General features: G+C 46.9%; 2 protein-coding genes across 2 annotated transcripts in view; one reads left to right on the forward strand and one right to left on the reverse strand.

Moving 5' to 3' along the window:
• Positions 1 to 8512, forward strand: part of Cir1 (corepressor interacting with RBPJ, CIR1) — a 30883-nt gene extending 22371 nt beyond the window's left edge. Inside the window, exons 8-10 of the mRNA XM_055600028.1 lie at positions 5455 to 5561; positions 6439 to 6524; positions 7734 to 8512. Of these exons, the coding sequence (XP_055456003.1) occupies positions 5455 to 5561; positions 6439 to 6524; positions 7734 to 8373 (833 nt within the window). The 3' untranslated portion in view covers positions 8374 to 8512. The remainder of the gene's footprint in view (positions 1 to 5454; positions 5562 to 6438; positions 6525 to 7733) is intronic.
• A 4762-nt stretch (positions 8513 to 13274) lies between these two features.
• Positions 13275 to 17744, reverse strand: part of LOC129671653 (collagen alpha-1(I) chain-like) — a 20497-nt gene continuing 16027 nt past the window's right edge. Inside the window, exons 7-9 of the mRNA XM_055600749.1 lie at positions 17311 to 17742; positions 14202 to 14935; positions 13275 to 13754 (exon numbers count right to left, since the gene is read on the reverse strand). Of these exons, the coding sequence (XP_055456724.1) occupies positions 13275 to 13754; positions 14202 to 14935; positions 17311 to 17742 (1646 nt within the window). The remainder of the gene's footprint in view (positions 13755 to 14201; positions 14936 to 17310; positions 17743 to 17744) is intronic.

Below are 17744 nucleotides of genomic sequence, written 5' to 3' on the forward strand. Positions count from 1 at the left end.
CTGACAGTCCCTTCTACATCTGAATTAGCTTTATTATTGTAGCACCCCTTTACATGTAAATTAGGTTGGAAACATAAGTAATAAAGATATAATCAAATATATCATGGATCTTTGTATTGGTTCTGTAAGGCAAGACTGTTTTTAACAAAGTAATTTTGACTAGCATACAATAAGGATTGTTTCATATTTCTTTGCCTTTGTATTTTTCAGCCACATAAATGTTTAATTTTCCTTTACATTCTGTGTCTTAATAGACCAGTTAGCTGTCTTCAGCATGAACTTTGGGGCAAGGGCAGTGAGGAGCCCTATTGTCTCCAGCCTCCTCCAAGATGAACTGGCAGTGTGTCAGGATATCCTGAGGATGGCACAGTTTAATACAGTTCAGTACAGTGGGTTCTTACATAACCTTTAGAAAAATCATACATAGCACGTCCCCATCTTTATAAATAAACATAACCCACACACTTTATTAATAGCCTTGTTCACCGCTTCCCGGGACTTACGCTACATGTTCCTGCTGTGTCCCCTGCTTTTCCTTTGTCGTTGTTAGTTAAGTTAGCAGACAGAGTAATGGGTTCATTTTGGCACTTTTGTATGTCATTATACCTTGTTTTTATTCAAACTTTGTTTCCTTTTTAGTCTTTTTTCCCCCCTTTTTTTTGGTGTTTTTTTTTTTTGTTTTGTTTTGTTTTGTTTTTTGTTTTTGAGAAAGGGTTTTTCTGTGTATCTTGCTGTCCTGGAACTCATTCTGTAGACTAGGCTGGCCTCAAACTTGGGGATCTGCCTGCTTCTGCCTCCCACGTGCTGGGGTTAAAAGTGTGTGCCACCCTACCCAGCTTTCATTTTAGTCTTTTTTAAAAGACAACTTTTGATAAGCATTCTAGATACTATTTTCAATATTTATGTGTGAATGCCTGCATGTATGTATGTGTACCGTGTTCATGCCTCGTCCTCATGGCGGTCAGAAGAGGGTATAGATTCCTTGACTCTGGTGTTATAAGCCTATAATAAGCTTCTGTGTGGGTCCTAGGACCCACATGGTCTTTAAGAACACCAAGCACTCTTAACGGCTGAGCCATTTCTCCAGTCCCTCTGTAAGCTTTCTTAAAAGCAAAATTGTTATGGTCCGGTAAGAAATTGGATGTAAGTATGAGAGTTTTTGATAATTCCCACCAGATAGCCCTATCTTTGAGTAGTATGCTGTAACTAATGTCCCTGTGTGCCCTTGTATGGAGTGACAGGACAGTGATTCCTTAGACATGCACAGGCAGTGTCAGCTTAGCCAAGATCAGAAGGACATCCAGGTGCTTATGATGCCATAACTTGGGAGGTAGTAGCCAGAGGAACACGAGTTCCAGGTCAGCTACACAGCAAGTTCAAGGCCAGCTACATAAAGTCCTGTCTCAGGCCTTGCTCCCTGCTCCCCCCACAAAATTCTGCTTCATGTAAATGGTGGTGCTCTGGACCCAATTAATGTGTTAAACTGAGGGAAGGAAGGAAGGTCTTCTTCCTTTACCCTATTGCTGTGTGTGTGTGTGTTTATATACTACACAACAATTTTGGAGGTCATTCCTTAGGTGCCTCTACCTATCCTGGAACTTGCCAAGTAGGCAAGGCTGACAGTGAGCTCCAGTTACCTGCCTGTCTCAGTCTCCTCAGGGCTGGGATTGCAAATGGATACTACTGGGCCAGGCATTGTGTCGCACACTTTTAATCCTAGCACTCAAGGCAGAGGCAGGCTTGGTCTACATAGCAAGTTCCAGGACAGCCAGGGCTACATAGTGAGACTCTGTCTCAAAAACAAAACAAACAAAACCCCAAATGCATGCCACCACACCTAGCTTTTTCTTGCCCGTGAGTTCTGGGATTGAACTCAGGCCCTTACGCTGACCAAGCTATCTCCCTGGTCCAGGAAAGGCTTCTCTAACACCAGTGTGCCTACCCACAGCTCACTACCCTCCTTTCATTCAGTGCCGTAAATCATAGAAATATTCATTTGATCCAGTACTGAGGAGGCTGCAGTGGGTAGATTCCAAGTTCAAAGCCATGTTTGGGATACTTGCTGCCTTCTGTCTCATGGCTGGGGATGGGGTGAAGCTTTCTTTGAGAAGAATGCTGAACTGCTGTGAATTGGAGAGCGAGTGGGGCAGGGCTGGTGGTGAAGTGCAGGCGGATCTTTGGCTCGGTCGGGGACTGCTGTTCAGCTGCCTCAGGCCACAGCCTTTCTTCCTGAAACTCTCTACTCTGTATTGCTGTTTATGCTTGGCTTTTTGAGACAGGGTCTTTCTTAGGTTACTCAGGTTAGCTACAAACTGTGTGGCTAGAGGAGACCTTGAACTCCTGTGTGCACCTGTGTGCTGGGATTTCCAGCTTAAAACTTCTGAGTCTGTATGGCTGTCTAATGAAATACCTGTTTTATTGTACAACACTTTACCTCTCCTTGACTTTGTCTCCTTCTAAAAAAGTAACTACTTTCAAACAGCAGATTAAGCTTTGCAGATATACTCTTGTACAGCATATTTCTCTCGCTGGGGTTTCTTTTCTTCTCTAAGATTGCATGAATGTTTTTTTCTAGAACAGTTTGTCTAGTCAGGACATGAACTAAACACCACCGTAATAATCAGTATTTTGACACAGCCCATGTGACAGTAAAGAAAGTCTTAGAATAAATGAATGTGTAGAGCAGTTGCTCAGCGACTTTTCTGTTGTGGACAGTATGTTGTTTTTGTTGTTGTTTTGTTTTTGGTTTTGGTTTTTTTTCCTGCTGTGGAGGCCAAACCGAGTTGGCTCAGATGCTCTGAAGCCCTCACAGACACACATTTTAAGGCAAATACCTAAACTGAAGGTGTAGTTCAGTTGGCAGAGGGCTTGCCCAGCATGCCAAAGTCCTGGGCTTGCTTGTGACATGTGGTTGTGCTTGCTTTTAATCCTAAACTCTTAGGAGGCAGAGGTTGAAACCTTGTCTTGAAAACAAATAAACAGAACAGTTAGCTTTCTTCAAAATTCTCTAGTGAGTTCTGGCATTCTGAATTTAAGAAAAAGCCAAGTATTCCTGTGCCCCATATCTAGCTATAATTTACCAGACATTAAGAGCTATTTATTTTGTATTTGAACATAGTTATTGTACAGTCTTATTTTATCAGTGTGTCTGTTTTGACAGGATGATATCTCACACCTTTGCTATGTGTTCAGTGTCGTGAGCTGTAGTGTTGAGGTCCTATCCAGAGAGTGGTCAAGGGAGGGAACCCTATATATGCGAACATATAGGTTTCTATGTTTGTTATATATACATATACATGCATATATGTTTATTGTGTGTGTTTTGACGTTTCAAAGAGCTAAAGTTACTTTTGTCAGCATAACTCTACATAGCCTCTGTCACGGGGACATGGAAAGTATAAAAATGTCTTGCTAAATATATCTTAATTAAACCTGCCTTGTCACATCTTCTAAACCAAGAACTTTGAGCTTTTGATGGTAAGAGATTTAAGTGCAAAAATATGGGAACAACACTTCACTCTGGGCTGGCAAGATATGCACAATGGCGGAGTGGTTGATTAACAAGTGTGAGTCCCCAGTGCAAAAAATGACAGGAGCCATCCAGATGCTACTCCACCTGCATGGTGGAAGGCGAGCGCCAACTCGCACAGTTGTCCCTGACTCCACACCTGCACACACACCTACAGACAATGTGAGAAACTTCTTTAAAGAAAGTAGCACGGATGCTACTGATAATGAGGACGGTCGTCGGGTGTGTCACCGACCACTGTGCAGTCCTGTAGCGTGGAAGGGCATCCTAAACAGCGGGATTTGCTTTACAATATTATTATCTGTCATGTGGGAAAGATCGTTTTCAGGTAGTTAGAAGTGCTGTAAAAACATTGTTTCTAAAATATTAAAATTACTCATCCTGTGATGAAGATAATAAAAGCATCAAAAGTGACCTCTTTATCTAAGAGCCAGGCTCCTAACCTTATCCTATTTGGCTCTGTGTTTGTGTTTCTGGGGACTCAACCCAAAATCCTGTTCAGGCTGATCAATTGCTCTAGCCCTGAGCTGCAGTCCCAGCATGCATGTTTTCTGAATTTGTCTGACATCACTTAAAGTTGTTGACAAGGAAATATAATTTTAATAATAAGGCCATTTACGCTTTATAAAATTATGTTCCTATAGGTGAAACTTAAAAAACAAACCACCAAAGTGGACTTTATTACTTATTTAAAGCTATTAGTTGTATGAGTACTTTTATGCCATTTAGAGGCAACTAAGATTTAAAATTCAAATTTTACTTAAGGTTTAATTAATGTTAGCAAACAAATTAAGTAAAATAATCTGTAGAGATTAGTTTTAGTTTCCCCACCATCATGTGCCTCATACCTAAAATGGAGAGCGGCGTGTGTGCGGTTAGTTGTTCTTGGTAATCTTAGTGGAGTAGTGAGGCCCGGGAAGGTCAGGGCGGGTTAGTGTGTGCCTGACTGCTACCCGTAAGTGAAGAGACTCCACTGCGTAGCTTTTGCTTTTCAGAGTAGCATGTTGCTGAACATTCAGATGAGTGGTAAAAGACCTGAAAGAGGGAGAGAAAGATAAAACTATTCGATCAACAAAGTAGAAATCTGTTTCTGGATGTCTCTCTACCCCCCCCCCCCCCCAGTCTTGTGATATGAAATCTTGGCTGGCAGCAGCTCTCTCCCACATTGTATTAGATACATCATCTGAGGCTATGTGTCGTCACCTAGTGTGTGACCTGCATGGAAAGCCCAAAGAGACAAAACTGTGTGGATGGGAGAGAAGAGCCTCTCCTACCCCGAGTAAGTCCCCTGTCTGAGGAAAGGCAGCAGACCTTTGATTTTTAAAATATTACATATTATTACATATGTTAGTACATATTAGCAGACCAAAAAGCAGTTCAGTTTCCAACCAGGATATTGTTGCAAAAATAAAAACAGCAGTTTGTGAAAAATAGAAGATACACATACCTGTAGCTATCCTAAAACTGTTTGTCACCTATCAGTAGCTAGAAGGTTCTAATTCCCAGTACATGTGTAAATGCAATTAATAACTGAGTGGCTGAGTGTGTGGTAGTGGTTCTAGCAAACACACAGTAGCCTACACAGGATTTATACATTAAAATTTAACCATTAAAAGTTTCGCTGCAGTTTTTCATTGTTTTCTTTTTATTTTATTCTAAAAACTTGAAAGTAGACATTTCAATGTGACGAAGTTACATAAGCCGAGCATCCTCTTGCACGTAAGGAAAAATGCAATTATTTTCCATTCTGAATCTCCAGACTGCTGTTTTAGAAAATCATATCTGATTATTTGCTCAGCAGAAGATTATTGAGTTGATTTAGCTGTGATTTTACTTAACAAAGCTTCAACTGCATTCCTACTGTGGAGTCCAAAAAAGGTAGAGAGATATAAATGATACATTCAAACTGTGATTTTTGTGAACAGGGCCGTCGATGCACCCCTCGGAGCTAATAGCGGAGATGAGAAACAGTGGGTTTGCACTGAAACGAAATGTGCTGGGGAGAAACTTGACCGCAAATGATCCATCACAGGTAATGATCTTTTTATCAGTAAGCTGAAAATGTCCGGAAATCTAAATGTGATTGCTTGTGAATTGCTACTTAATGTTTCCAATATGCATATATCCATAGGAAAGTAAGATATAGCAAAAAAAAAAATGCTTTAAGTGTTTTTTGATTTTGCTTCTTTATTACTTTAACCTAAATGAGAAACCGCTTATAAACCTATATTTTAATAAATGAAATGGCTTCTTTGCATCTATGTGGCTAGAATAACTGAGGTGGTGATAGGATTGTTTGTCCCTTCCTGCTGACACCCCTGAAATGGCATTGCACTAAGAGGAGTGTGCGTGCGTGCGTGCGTGTGTGTCAGTGCAAATGGAGGAGTCAGTCCTCCGTGATGTGGATTCCAGGGATTCAAATTCAGGTTGTCAAGCCTGGTGGCAAGTGTCCTTACACACTGAGCCATCTCACTGGCCCTGGTTTGAGTTGCAAATATAAAGCTTAAAGTTACTGATGCTTGGATCTAAGTTTCGTGGTCTTTAGATTTCTGTGTTCGCACCCAGGGCCATGTGCATGTTAGTGCTCTGTTGTGGAGCTCTTGGTTTTCATTTCATTAAGCTGAAGATGCTGCATTAGCCAGTCAGAGTTTAAAGTGCTAAAGAGAGAACAGAAGTGTCCTGTAAAGCTTCTGTCTGCATTTGTCCTCTGCTTCCTGATCATCTCCAAGAAGCAGGTGCAATAACCCTGTGGTCTGCCGTAGCAGGAGAGCATAGCTGTGTCAGTATGGTAACCGCCAGGGCCCAGCCCGCCACCTCTGCTAACACAACTCGCGGTTACAGTGTTTTCTTTCCTGGCTAATAACCTAACTAGTCTAAAATCTAGCAATTGGGTGTCTTTGTTGACTCAGGACTATGTTGCAAGTGATGGTGAAGAAGACCCTGAAGTTGAGTTCCTGAAGTCGCTGACAACCAAGCAGAAGCAGAAGCTCCTCAGGTGGGTCTGTGTGGACAGGTGTGTCTCGGGGTTGCGGCTGGCGCTGCCTTCCGCTCTTAGGAAGGTGCTTTTGCTGATGGTAAACTGTGCACTGCATGTATTGATTTGTTCTCCAGCTTTAGGAATACAATTTTGTCTTTTCAATAACAAGAAAATTAGTGTTTGTGTCCTCAAGTTATTCTACCAAGCTGTTGTACCTTTCACAGTGTTTAATTTGGAAGTAGACTTATTTATAGCTTTTCTCATCCACAAAGCAAATCCAGGACCGCCAATGCTACCCTGTCTTGAAAAAACCCAAAAATATATTTATTTTACAGTTGTTTTTTCTATTTTGTAATAACGCTTAAGTTTGTTAAACGTACTCCTTGCTGGGCTAAAGAATTCAAGAATTATCTGTGGAGTCCAGTAGAGGGCGCTGACCATGTTTTAGCAAGTGAGCGGTGTGCAGAACCCAGTGAAGAGGCTGCTGTCTCAGTGGCTCAGCTCCCAGCTAAACAGTCTGTGCCCTGAGAGTAAAAATCCAGAAAGCAGTGGAGCCGCTCTGTTCTAGAACTAAACAGTAGCTGAGAACGAGTAGGTAATTATTGTATATAATAAAATATCAACATATATCCTAATTCAGAAGTTACAGATAATCAGTTTTGATAATTAATGTTGGTTTGGTTTGGTTTGGTTTGGTTTTGGTTTTTCAAGACAGGGTTTCTCTCAAGACCTGACTGTCCTGGACTGTTTGTAGACCAAGCTGGCCTTGAACTCCTTCCTTTGCCTCCTGAGTGCTGGGAGTAAAGGCATATAGCACACTGCCTGGCAATAATTAATGTAATTTAGTATTTCCACACTTAAAACATATATACAAGATTAGCCTGTCATCCAACTGTGGATAGGTCCAATTAATGCTACACATCTTTCCCAGGTTTTCTTTAAATCAAGAGAACCATTTTATTTAGAATGCTAAACAATTTCAAGCTGTGACTCCATAGGAATGTTTTATCGAAAGGAGTCATTCCCACTAAAGTGTAGTCAGGAAGTTGGCTTAATGTAAATTTCTACTCAATGACTATATGCCTGAATAATTTAAAAGGAAAAGAATGATTTATCATTAAATAATGTGTTTAGATATGGACACTATTTTTGGTAGCAACTAAGAAGATGTAGTCTGTTCACAGTTTTTATTTTGTTGATGAAAGAACTATTTCTTTTCGACTATAGGAAATTGGATAGACTTGAAAAGAAAAAAAAGAAAAAGAAAAGTGATAAGAAAAAGAAAAAGTTACAGAAGAGCAGAAGTAAACACAAAAAGCATAAAAACAAATCCCCTTCCTCTTCTTCTTCCTCCTCCTCTTCTTCCTCCTCCTCTTCTGAGACTTCAGATAGCAGCAGTGAGAGTGACAACAAAGAAAAAAAAAGAGAAAAGGAGAAGAGAAAGAAAAAGAAGAAGACAAAATGTTCAGGAGGTAAATCCAGTGACTCTACAGAGGACAAGTCTAAGAACATACTTCATGGAGAACTTCCCAGCAGTCACAGTGACAGGGGGAATGCCAAAGAAAAGCCAAGTCTTCTGAAACAAGAGAGTTCTAGGGAGAATAGCAAACGGGTCCATTCTGGTTCTGACCGAAGATCCAGAAGCCAGCGTCACAGTCCAGAGAAGCAATGGTGTGACAGAAACGAGGAAATCCAAAGTCATAGCAGGGCTGAGAGCAGTAGGAGAAGCCGGAGCAGGAGCCCTGGCTACCATAAGCAGAGAGGGATGAGGAACCGGCCACAGCGGAGTCCTGATGAAGAGCGGAACAGAAGAAAGGACACCAGAGGCCACGGGGATGATGAATATAGAAGAGAGCGCGTGCGGTGAGCACCCAGGAGACGAAGGCTCAGCAGAGCAGGGGAACAGCTACCTGGGAGTAAAGGACTCCGTTTCTTACTGAGTATCTTTAGCAAGGGCTAACTTGCACATTATTATCTAATTAAAAAGAAAAAGTCTCTTAATTGTCCATCTCTGTAAACTGTCGTTTCAAGCGTAAAAGCACCTGAGTGTCACAAGGTTGATTTTTGCTGGTATTTGTAGGCAGTCTATTTAGAGGTATAGAAATCTTTTTTTTTTTTTTTTTCTGTTGGTTGTTGTTTTTTTTATGTCCTGTACCAGGTTTAAAATATGCAAGTAATTCTGTAATTTCGTTGTTGTTTTGAAACACCATTAAAACAATAACAGAACCGTGAATGATTATCAATTCTGAATTGTTACTTTTTAAGATTTGAATTTGCTTTAAGCAAAATGGAATCGTTGAAATTCACTAGAGTGAATAAAAAACACTGGATATCAGTCAACATTTCCTTAAGCCTTTTTTAAGAACTATTTTTTTCTACAGAATATGATATTTATAATAGAATGTCCTGTTATTTGTCTATATTGGCAAACAAAATTAATTTAAACTTAACAGTTCTAAAACTCAGAATTCTGACATGGCTGTCGCTAGGATAAGATGGAGGCATAAATGGAATTATCTTCCTTCTGAAACATCCATATTGCCCAGTCTTGGGTCTGGCCCCCGTTTTATAGTTCAGGGCTAACAGAGGAGTTTTCAGTCTAGTCACTTTGACACTCTGCATCCTCCTTCCATCTGGTAAGGACCATTTTGAGTAGAGTAGGTTTACCTGACGGATTCAGAATAGTGTCCATGTTTAAAATCAGCTTAGTTTTATCTGCACCTGTAATTCTCCTTCTTCATATAATGTAACATATTCATAGGTTCCAGGGGTTAGAGAGGTATGTGTCTGGCAGGTGGGGTGGGGGATGGGGTTATTCTGCCTACCACTATAGCCTTTCTGTTGTTGACATATCATTAAAAGGTTTTTCTTCAAAAGGTGAAGGACCAAGCCAAGATTCAAAGATTTAAAAAAAAAAAAAAGAAAAATTAGCTATAGATTTTTGCCATGTGTTCCAAAGGTTTGGTGAAAGAAAACTGGAAAAATTTTTCAGTACAAACTGCAGATAATATGCAGTACAGATTTTCTCTTACTGTGAACATATTTTTTAAAATCAGGGTTTCATTTTTAAAGCCTCTTATTTAGTACAAAAATGCTGATTTTGACGGCAGGCACCATTTCCAAGTTCTCTGGGAAAGTCAGTGTGAAAGGAGCTAACACTCCTTGTCCAATAGCCTGCGCTCACAGGAGCAGGCCGCCTAGGACGGGCGCGGAGGATGTAAATAGCCCTTTGATTATGCAGATGAGGGAAACTGGAGAGGAACTGAACTCCTTCACCATATCCTGTAGCACCTCAGCACACCTCAGAGATCCTACTCCTTCACTTAAAAAAAGCATTTGAAATTGATAAGGGCTAATTTACACCGGAGTTCATCAGTGTCGCTGTGATTATTTTCTGCCGAACACCTTTTTAGACTTTATAATTTTTGTAATGTCAAAACCTATGCAATACTTACTGCCTTAAAAGAGGGTTCCAAACCAGTATAGTGTTCATGAAGAAAAATGTTGAAATTCATCCTATAATTAAGAATGAATTAAAGAAATAGTTTCTTATACTTTGACTTTCACCAAAATGTGACACCCCACCCTTGACTTTATGAGGTAGCCCCTACGGCTCATTTTTTTTTCTAATCTGATTTAATCCTGTTGAGAATATTAAACCATAAGGAAATAATTTTTAAGGCTCTAATTATTGCCCGGTTGTGAGAAATTTCCCGGTGGTCACAGGTGATGTGAGTCTGCAGTTCGGCTTTTGACCTTGACCGCGCTCGCCGAGGCCAGGCGACTGCAGTGGGCCAGCGTGCCAACTTAGAGGTGGAAGGGGAGGCTGACTGTCTGCAAGTGCTCCTGGGGGCTGGGGCTGGAAACCATCTTCAGAATACTGGGTTTCTAGTAAGTAGCCAAGCAGCAATCCTCCAAGTTCAGTGAATCCACACCGAACCCCCCAAATCCACGCGTGACGCTGCCGTTCTCCTTATCCTTTTACATAAATCTGAATACACGTCCAGCTTTTTTATATTTTCCCCCAACACGGGCATGTGTGGAGGGGGAGACATAGGACAAATGCTGGGGACACCCCTTCTTCGGTTCTTTCCCCTAGCCTCGTTTAACGCCACACTGGCGTGCTGGTTCCTGTAGGAGGCACTGTCGATTTACAAATGGTCAGGGGGAAGCGGGTTGTTAGGTTGGGGTTTGTTTATCTGGATGTGTACATAGTAAATTAGTCCTCATTCCTCCCAATAACTGCCCGGATGGGCAGAAGTGGCTGCGCCGTAGCGGCGGGGATGCGCACCCTGCGGTGTGACCCGGAGAACGTTTTCCTCTGAAAGGTTGTGGAGGGCCCTTTCTTCCAGAGGCTTCCGTGAGGCCGCTGGCCGAGGGCCGGTCCTGCCGGAGCAGGCGGCTTTTTCAGTTCAGCCATGGAATTTAGATCCGCAGGGCCTCTATTGCATGCTTCCGCCCTAATGGCCAAGACGCTGGTGGAGGCCTCAGGAAGGCCGCGTCCTCCAAGGGGCAGGATAATATATCTCTTCTCTAACTTTTCTGACAAGATCACTTTTGCTCCAGTTCCCACTTCTTGACGAGCGTTAGCCGGCCTGCCACGGCCGCCTTGGCAGCGGGCAGACAAGTGCTGGTCAAGGTGAGAAAACGCCGAGGCCTGAGCCTTTTCCTCCTACCCAGTACCTGCGGCAGAACACGAAGCGATAATTCCTCCCACCTTCCCCTCGCCCTTCGTTCAGGTCGCCTCACACTTAGCGCCCCGGGGTCCCGCCGGGTGCCCAACACTGTAGAGGGGCGCGGGGTTCCGATTGCGGTAGAAGCGTCCGGCCGAGCTGCCCACGAGGCTCCTGCCCGCGACTGAAGACTTGGAGAACCGGCTTCCCGGTGCCGAGGCCTTCGGGACCGATCAGGTCCCCGCGCCCGCCGCAGCGAGGGAGGCCGGGGGCCGGGGAGGAGGCAGGAGCGGGGGTCCCGCGAGAGGCTGGGTCCCGGTGGGTGTCGCCGGTCCATCCGCGGGTGCCCCTGCGCCCCTGAAGCCCGAGGCCTCCCCGGGCCCTCACCTGGCGGCCACGGAGAGGAGCTGGGGCTCGCAGCCACCGACTTCCCGCCCACAGGCTTCAGACAAGGGTCGGGTGGCCTGGCTGACCTCCCGCCCGCCTCCCTGCTGCCCCCGCGGGCCGGGGCGCAGGGCCCTCTCCCCGGGCCTCGGGAGGCGAGGGAATGGTTTGGTTTGTTTCCCCTCCTCGCTGGGGCGCCACAGGTGACGCGCTTTGGGAGGTCAAGGCTCAGCCGTCGTCCCTGGCGCGAAGGGAGAGAACAGCAGCCCCGCGGGGGACCCGCAGAGAGAAAGACGGAGTCGCCCCCGGCGCCGCACTTCCTTCAGCGGTGAATCCCCCCCACCCCAGGGGCAGGACGCCCGCGAAGCAAGGCAAAAGTCCCAGCGAACTGCCAAAGAAGCAGCGAGCTACCCTCGGGGAACACACACAGCTCTTCCGGAGCCCCGCCGCCCGGCTCTGGGGAAATGTGTCCCCGCGGACACTTGGAAACCTTGACTCGAATTCCAAACACCCGTACACAGTTACGCCAATAATATATGGGGAGGCAAGTCTGTATGTATTTACCTCACACGTACTTCCGTCAGCTCCAGCGTCTGCAAATGGGTGGGGGGTAAATAGCACCGAACGGTTAAAATTATGGAGAAGGGATAATAACTGATTACTAATTTGAAAGTAAATAAACAGGTGACTTTTTCAGATCAAATTCCTCCTTGGATCGTTACAATAAATATCTCTGAAGGAAGCGCTCTATTTATGTTGTCATTGATTAATTCTTCACTACCTCATTTGATTTCGATTTAGAACGATTTGATTCTAATTTAATTAGCATGTAATTTGGATGTACATAATTACTGTAATTATGACATTCAGGTAAGGCAGCTTTAGGCTGAAAGGCAATTTCAAATTTTCTAGCAACCTACTTTGTACTGGGAAATGGACAAGGACTTTGCGCCCTGCTATCCAAGTAGTAATTAGCACATCTTTGAAATAGGCAGTGCGGCGGGGTTTGTATTAAAACAGCAAATACAGACCCAGCCGAGTACCCGCTACCAAGGTGGCTGTGGAGTTCCCAGAAGCGCGCTGCCGTTTTTTTTTCCCCCGGTTTGAGTTTGGGGAGCCCGGCACCCCGGAGCCTCAGCTCCGTTCTCACAGCTTCGGGAGACTGCGTTTCTTCCCTCCTCCACCTCCACGGGGTTGGAAGGTGTCGCTTTTTAAATTAAAATACAATAACTGCCGGGGGCGGGGGGGGAGGGGAGAAAGTCGCCACCAGCCGTCTAGGGCTGGCGGCTGGGGGAGGGGCCGGGGAATGGGGAGAGCGGGGAAGGGGGCAGGGGGCGGCGGGAGGCAGGGCGATGCACAGAGAAGAGAAAATTGGCCAACGCCCCCGACTGTTATCTCATTTCAGATTTAGGTTTTCGAACGGGCGAGGACAAAGGGGGTGGGCCCGTTGTGGGAGGGGTGCGCACCCGTGGGGAGGCCCCGGGACGAGGGCTCCGGGGCCTCCGGGCCGCCCTCCGGGGCTCCCCGCCTCGGCCTGCCCAGGTGCCCGCTGCGCCCCGCTCGGGCCCCGCCGAGGGCTGCGGCGGCGGCGGCCGGGCCCAGGCTGGCCGCGGCGGTGGCACTCCGCCTTCTCCTTCTGCACGAGGGCGTCTGGGGAGCGGAGGAGGCCCCGGGGACCTGCGACAGTGAACCGCGTTCGCGCCCGTCCTGGCTAGACCACGCGGGTCCCCGTGGCCCCGGCTCCCGCAGGGCGAGGCAAGCTGCGCCCACCGCGGGGACTCTCCATCCCGGGCCCGAGCCGCCAGCGCCGCCGCCGGCGCTCAGCTCCTTTAACCGGCGAGGGCTGGAGCACCCTGAAACCGCCTAGGGGAAGAGCGCCGGGGGAGACAATGCAGAGGAAGGCGAAGACCGAGCAGGGTGTCGTGCGCTTTGCTCGGCTCCCTCGGTGAGCGGGTTCCGGGCGCGAGCCCCGTCCCCCGGCGCCGCCGCGAGGCGGGGTCCCCTCCGAACGGGCCGCGGCCCCAGCGGGAGTGCGAGACCTCGCTTCCGTCCGCCGGGCTCCCGGGCTGTCGGAGTTGGCGACCGCAGCGGGTCTCCCCGGAGCGCCGGTCGCCGAGCGCGCCAGGCCGGCGGCGCGGGCCTCCCACGCAGAAGCTCTAGGTGGCGCCCGAGAGCCGCGCTCGCCCCACGCCTCGTGGGGGGAATCAAGAGCTACTGTCAAACATAAAAAGCAAATCAGAGTTTTCAGTTTTTTTTTTAATGTGTTAAGAATGTTATTCCTTAAGAAAATTTGTAGCTAAATTATTCTCACTTAAAATAAACACTTAGTATACCAATTACACAAATGGGCGGGATTTATGTGAGATTTACTTCATCTGCATTTTTGTAGTGGGAAAAGAGCCTTGGTTGAATACAGATAATAGATGCAAATAAGATTAGAGTTAAAATAAATAAAGTTTCCATGTGAATAAAAAGAAATTCAATTTCACACGACTGGTGACGATTTGACGGAATGTCCAGACACGCGCGGTTCAGGTGCACAATCTAATCTTGTCCAAATGTTTCCAAACGTCCTTGAGGAAAGGAAAAAAAAAAAAATTCTGACTCCCTTTTCCTCATCAGGTAGGACCCCGCTTACTCCAAGAGGTGGGGGTGAATGCAGCAGGAAAGCCCCGGGGAGGGTGTGGATTGGGGCCAGGGAGGCCCAGGCCCAGCCAAGGCGCTCTCGGCTCCTCTGGCGCGCGGGAGCTGGAGAGCAGAAATCCCTGGGAGCTGGCTGCAGCGAGCGGCCTTTCCCCTCGCCCCGGCGGGGGCCGGCCCCAGCTCCCAGCCCCGACTCCACAAATCCGCCTCCAGGCCGCCGCCTTCCTCCCCAGCCGGGACCCCAGCTGCGGCGCCCCACCGGCTCGACCCCGTTAGGCGCGAGCCGCGGGAGGGCGGAGGCGGCCCCGGGGAGCCCCGGCCGAGGGGCCTCGCCTGCGGTGCACGCTCGCCTCGATCCGCCCGCCGGTCGCCACCCGCCGGGGTCAAGGCTCTCTGCGCCCCGGGGACGCGTGGCGCCGGGGGGGGGGGGGGGGGGGGGGGGCGGGGGGGCCCCGGCGGGGGGCGGCGCGGGGGGGGGGGGGCCGCGGGGCGGGCGCGGTTCGCGCGGCGGGGCTCCGGCCGGGGCCGGGCCCTCCCTGGGTCGGCTCCCGGGCGCGCGCTGCGTGGCCAGGCGCCGGGGCCTGGGCTGCCGCCCGCGGTTCTCGGAGCCGCGGTGATGGACGTCGGCTGACCCGTGGGGCAGGGGCAGCGCGCACAGGCCTTGATCACTGGCCTGCGGAGGGCGCCCCTCCCGGAGCGAGACCTGCGCGGCCAGGCCCTTTGATCTGCCTTTATTATCAAGGAGAAACAAAGCTGCCCGGGACCGACGGCCCGGCGCCCTGCTGCCTCGGGAACCCCCAGCGCACGCTCACCTCCGCGCTGCCGGCCCGCCGCCCCGAGACGCGCAGGGCACCCCGCGGGCCTACAGACCCTACATGCGTGCCCCGCCAGCTTCTCCCCAGGACCAGACCCAAACCCGAAAAGGCCTTGGGGTGGGGTGGGGGTGGGGGGAGGTCCCAGGCAGGCGTGGATGAGCCTGGAGAGAAAACCAGCGAAGAAAGGGAAAACTACAGGAAGACGAGCTTTGCAGCTGGGACCACAGGACCTCAAGGAAGAAGCCTGAACCTCCGCGTGCAGACACCCCGCTGGGAACCTTCCCGCTGTTTTCCTCGCTACTTCGCTCCATGGCCTTTCAGAGCAGTTTTTGTTGACTGTTAATACCAATAATTTATTCTTTCCAAAGGATCAAAATCTTTATTCAAGTTTCCAAGTCCAGTAATAAAAAAAAAAAAGAGGGGCAAATTTATTGATGCTGACTTCGCTTGTAGTTTCTATTGTGTGAGAAGCCTTTTAGAAATATTTTTATTCTGTAAATATGTACTTTTTTTTTCCAAACTAACATTTTTTTTTTCGAATTGCGAAATTGTCTCATTTACCAATTTTCCTTTCGTCATTCTCTCCCTTCTCCCTCTTTTAAACCGGGGCTGTTAAGTTGGTGGTCAGAAGACAAAGAGAGTGAAAATAATTTTCATTTCAATAATTGCCTTCTGGTCAATTTAACTGTGCCTTATTTTGAAAGAGACTGTCTAAATGAGATTCCTGTCCCAAATGTGTTCCCAGGCCTGATCCCAGCCTTTAATTATTCCTGAGTTTTTTTTCTTCAGAATAAGACGCCGCACTGAGTAATCACAAAGAAGGCAGAGAGCATCCTTGAACCTTTTCAGAGGCAGCCACTGATATTCAAATAACCTGCGAGGGCCATTTGCCGGCGAGGGGACCTAGGCATTTCCAATTCACTATTTGCATAGATCAGCCGTCTTTGAAAAGGAAAGGAGCAGTTGTCTCCCATAACATTAAAAAGCCTAGTTATCAAATCAAGTGCTTAGTTTGGGGCTTTTAAAACGTTTACATTTTATCTCAGGTTGCCCTTTACCGTTTGACATGCAAATTTGGTGCAGTTAATTTAGACAATTAAAAAGATCTTCAAGGGAGCTTTGTCACAGAGAATATTTGGAGTTTTCCCCGTGGACCAGCTGAGATAAAGTTGGCCAGAACAAATGATGTCTAGGAGATTAATTAGATATTTGATAAGACATGAATCCCTAATAAGGGAGTACAAGGCACAGGGGGCTGCTGTGTGCTCTAAGTCAAAATTAATAACATTTAACAAGATTTTCATTTAGGCATGAAATGTCTTTTCCGGGGTACTGACTCTGGCGATTTATTCCCCAGAGATGCCTCCCAACTAAAGGGCCTCGGAAACGAAAAGACATTTTTTTTTTTTTTCCTAGAGAGATGTTTCTTTAACATATTGTTTTAAAATCAGATTTTAAAAACAAGCCCACCGATTTTCTCTGAGCCCTCCGGGAAATTTAAGTACCACCCCAGTTAAAACTGCCAAAAGAACTTGCTTTTTTTTTTTTCTTAAAGGCGATAGAAAGATTTAAAACATCACCTTTTTCGAGCCCTCCCATTAAAGTAATACAGCTACACGTTCTTAGAACCCAATTTAATTTATGATGTTGATATACAAATAAATAATTTTGACTTTTCAAAAACGTATATGTGTTATGGCTTTGCAACCCATATAAACTTCATTGCCTACAACTAACATGAAGGGAATTTGTTTCCCAACAACCAAAAAAAAAAAAAAAGTTGATCCCACATTAAAGATTATTGAAGGGAAAACAGGATTTTTTTTTTTTTAACGGAGGGGTGCTGTTCAGTCCTTTAATAACACCAAAATGAAAATATGATGTCAAGATTTTCTTCATACAGATAAACGCATTTAATTTCTTTAGGTGACCTTAACTTACGTGTTTGAGTGAAAACGGTAACTCAACATTTTAAATATCTTTTACATATATACTGACTTTCACAAAGTGCATCAGAAAATTAAAAAGAAACTCCCTGAATTTCAGGAATTCACAAAAAAAAAAAACCTATTCGAATGAACATTTACAAGAAAATAAAAGAGAACACAATCCTTTGAACCCTATTTATACAGATGTTATGAAATACAGAGAAACTGTCGCTAGACTTCCAGTTGAATATCTCACCTTAAGCCTTTTTTGATGCTTCCTTTTTTAGGAAAAAAAAAAAGTCTCATTGTGAGTGGACATCAAGCAGGACTTGGAGCATTTTATATATAATATAATCCACACAGGGTCCGTTTTTATAGGTCTCGTCTGTTCTCGTCCCAAAGTTCTGACAGTCCTTTTCCAGGCGGTGGCTAGTTTTTGTGTTGTTTTTCTTTTTGTTTTTGAGGAGAGGGCAGAGGATGCCGGAGGGGCTGGGCGGCGGTGCGGGGAGGGGGCGTTTCTGTGTATTGCTCTTCTCTGGAGAAGTTTGTGAGGATGGCTGCGGGGGTGCGTTCCGGCGGCCGCGGGGCTCCCGTGTGTGCGTGGGAGCGCGCGGGGGTGCAGCTCGGACCCCGGTTCGCTTTTGTCCGCGGCCCCGGCGTCGGGTCCTCGTCCGGGCGCGGAGGGCGGGCGGAGGGGGGCGCGCGGCTCGGCGGCGGCGGCCACCGGCCGGGGTGGGGGCTCCGCTCGGCTCGGCCTGGCGCCCGCCCGCCGCCCCCCGCGCCTCGCCGCGGCCT

This window comes from Psammomys obesus, unplaced genomic scaffold, assembly GCF_907164565.1.
Source record: "Psammomys obesus unplaced genomic scaffold, mPsaObe1.curated_primary_1811, whole genome shotgun sequence".
Taxonomy (NCBI): Eukaryota; Metazoa; Chordata; class Mammalia; order Rodentia; family Muridae; genus Psammomys; species Psammomys obesus.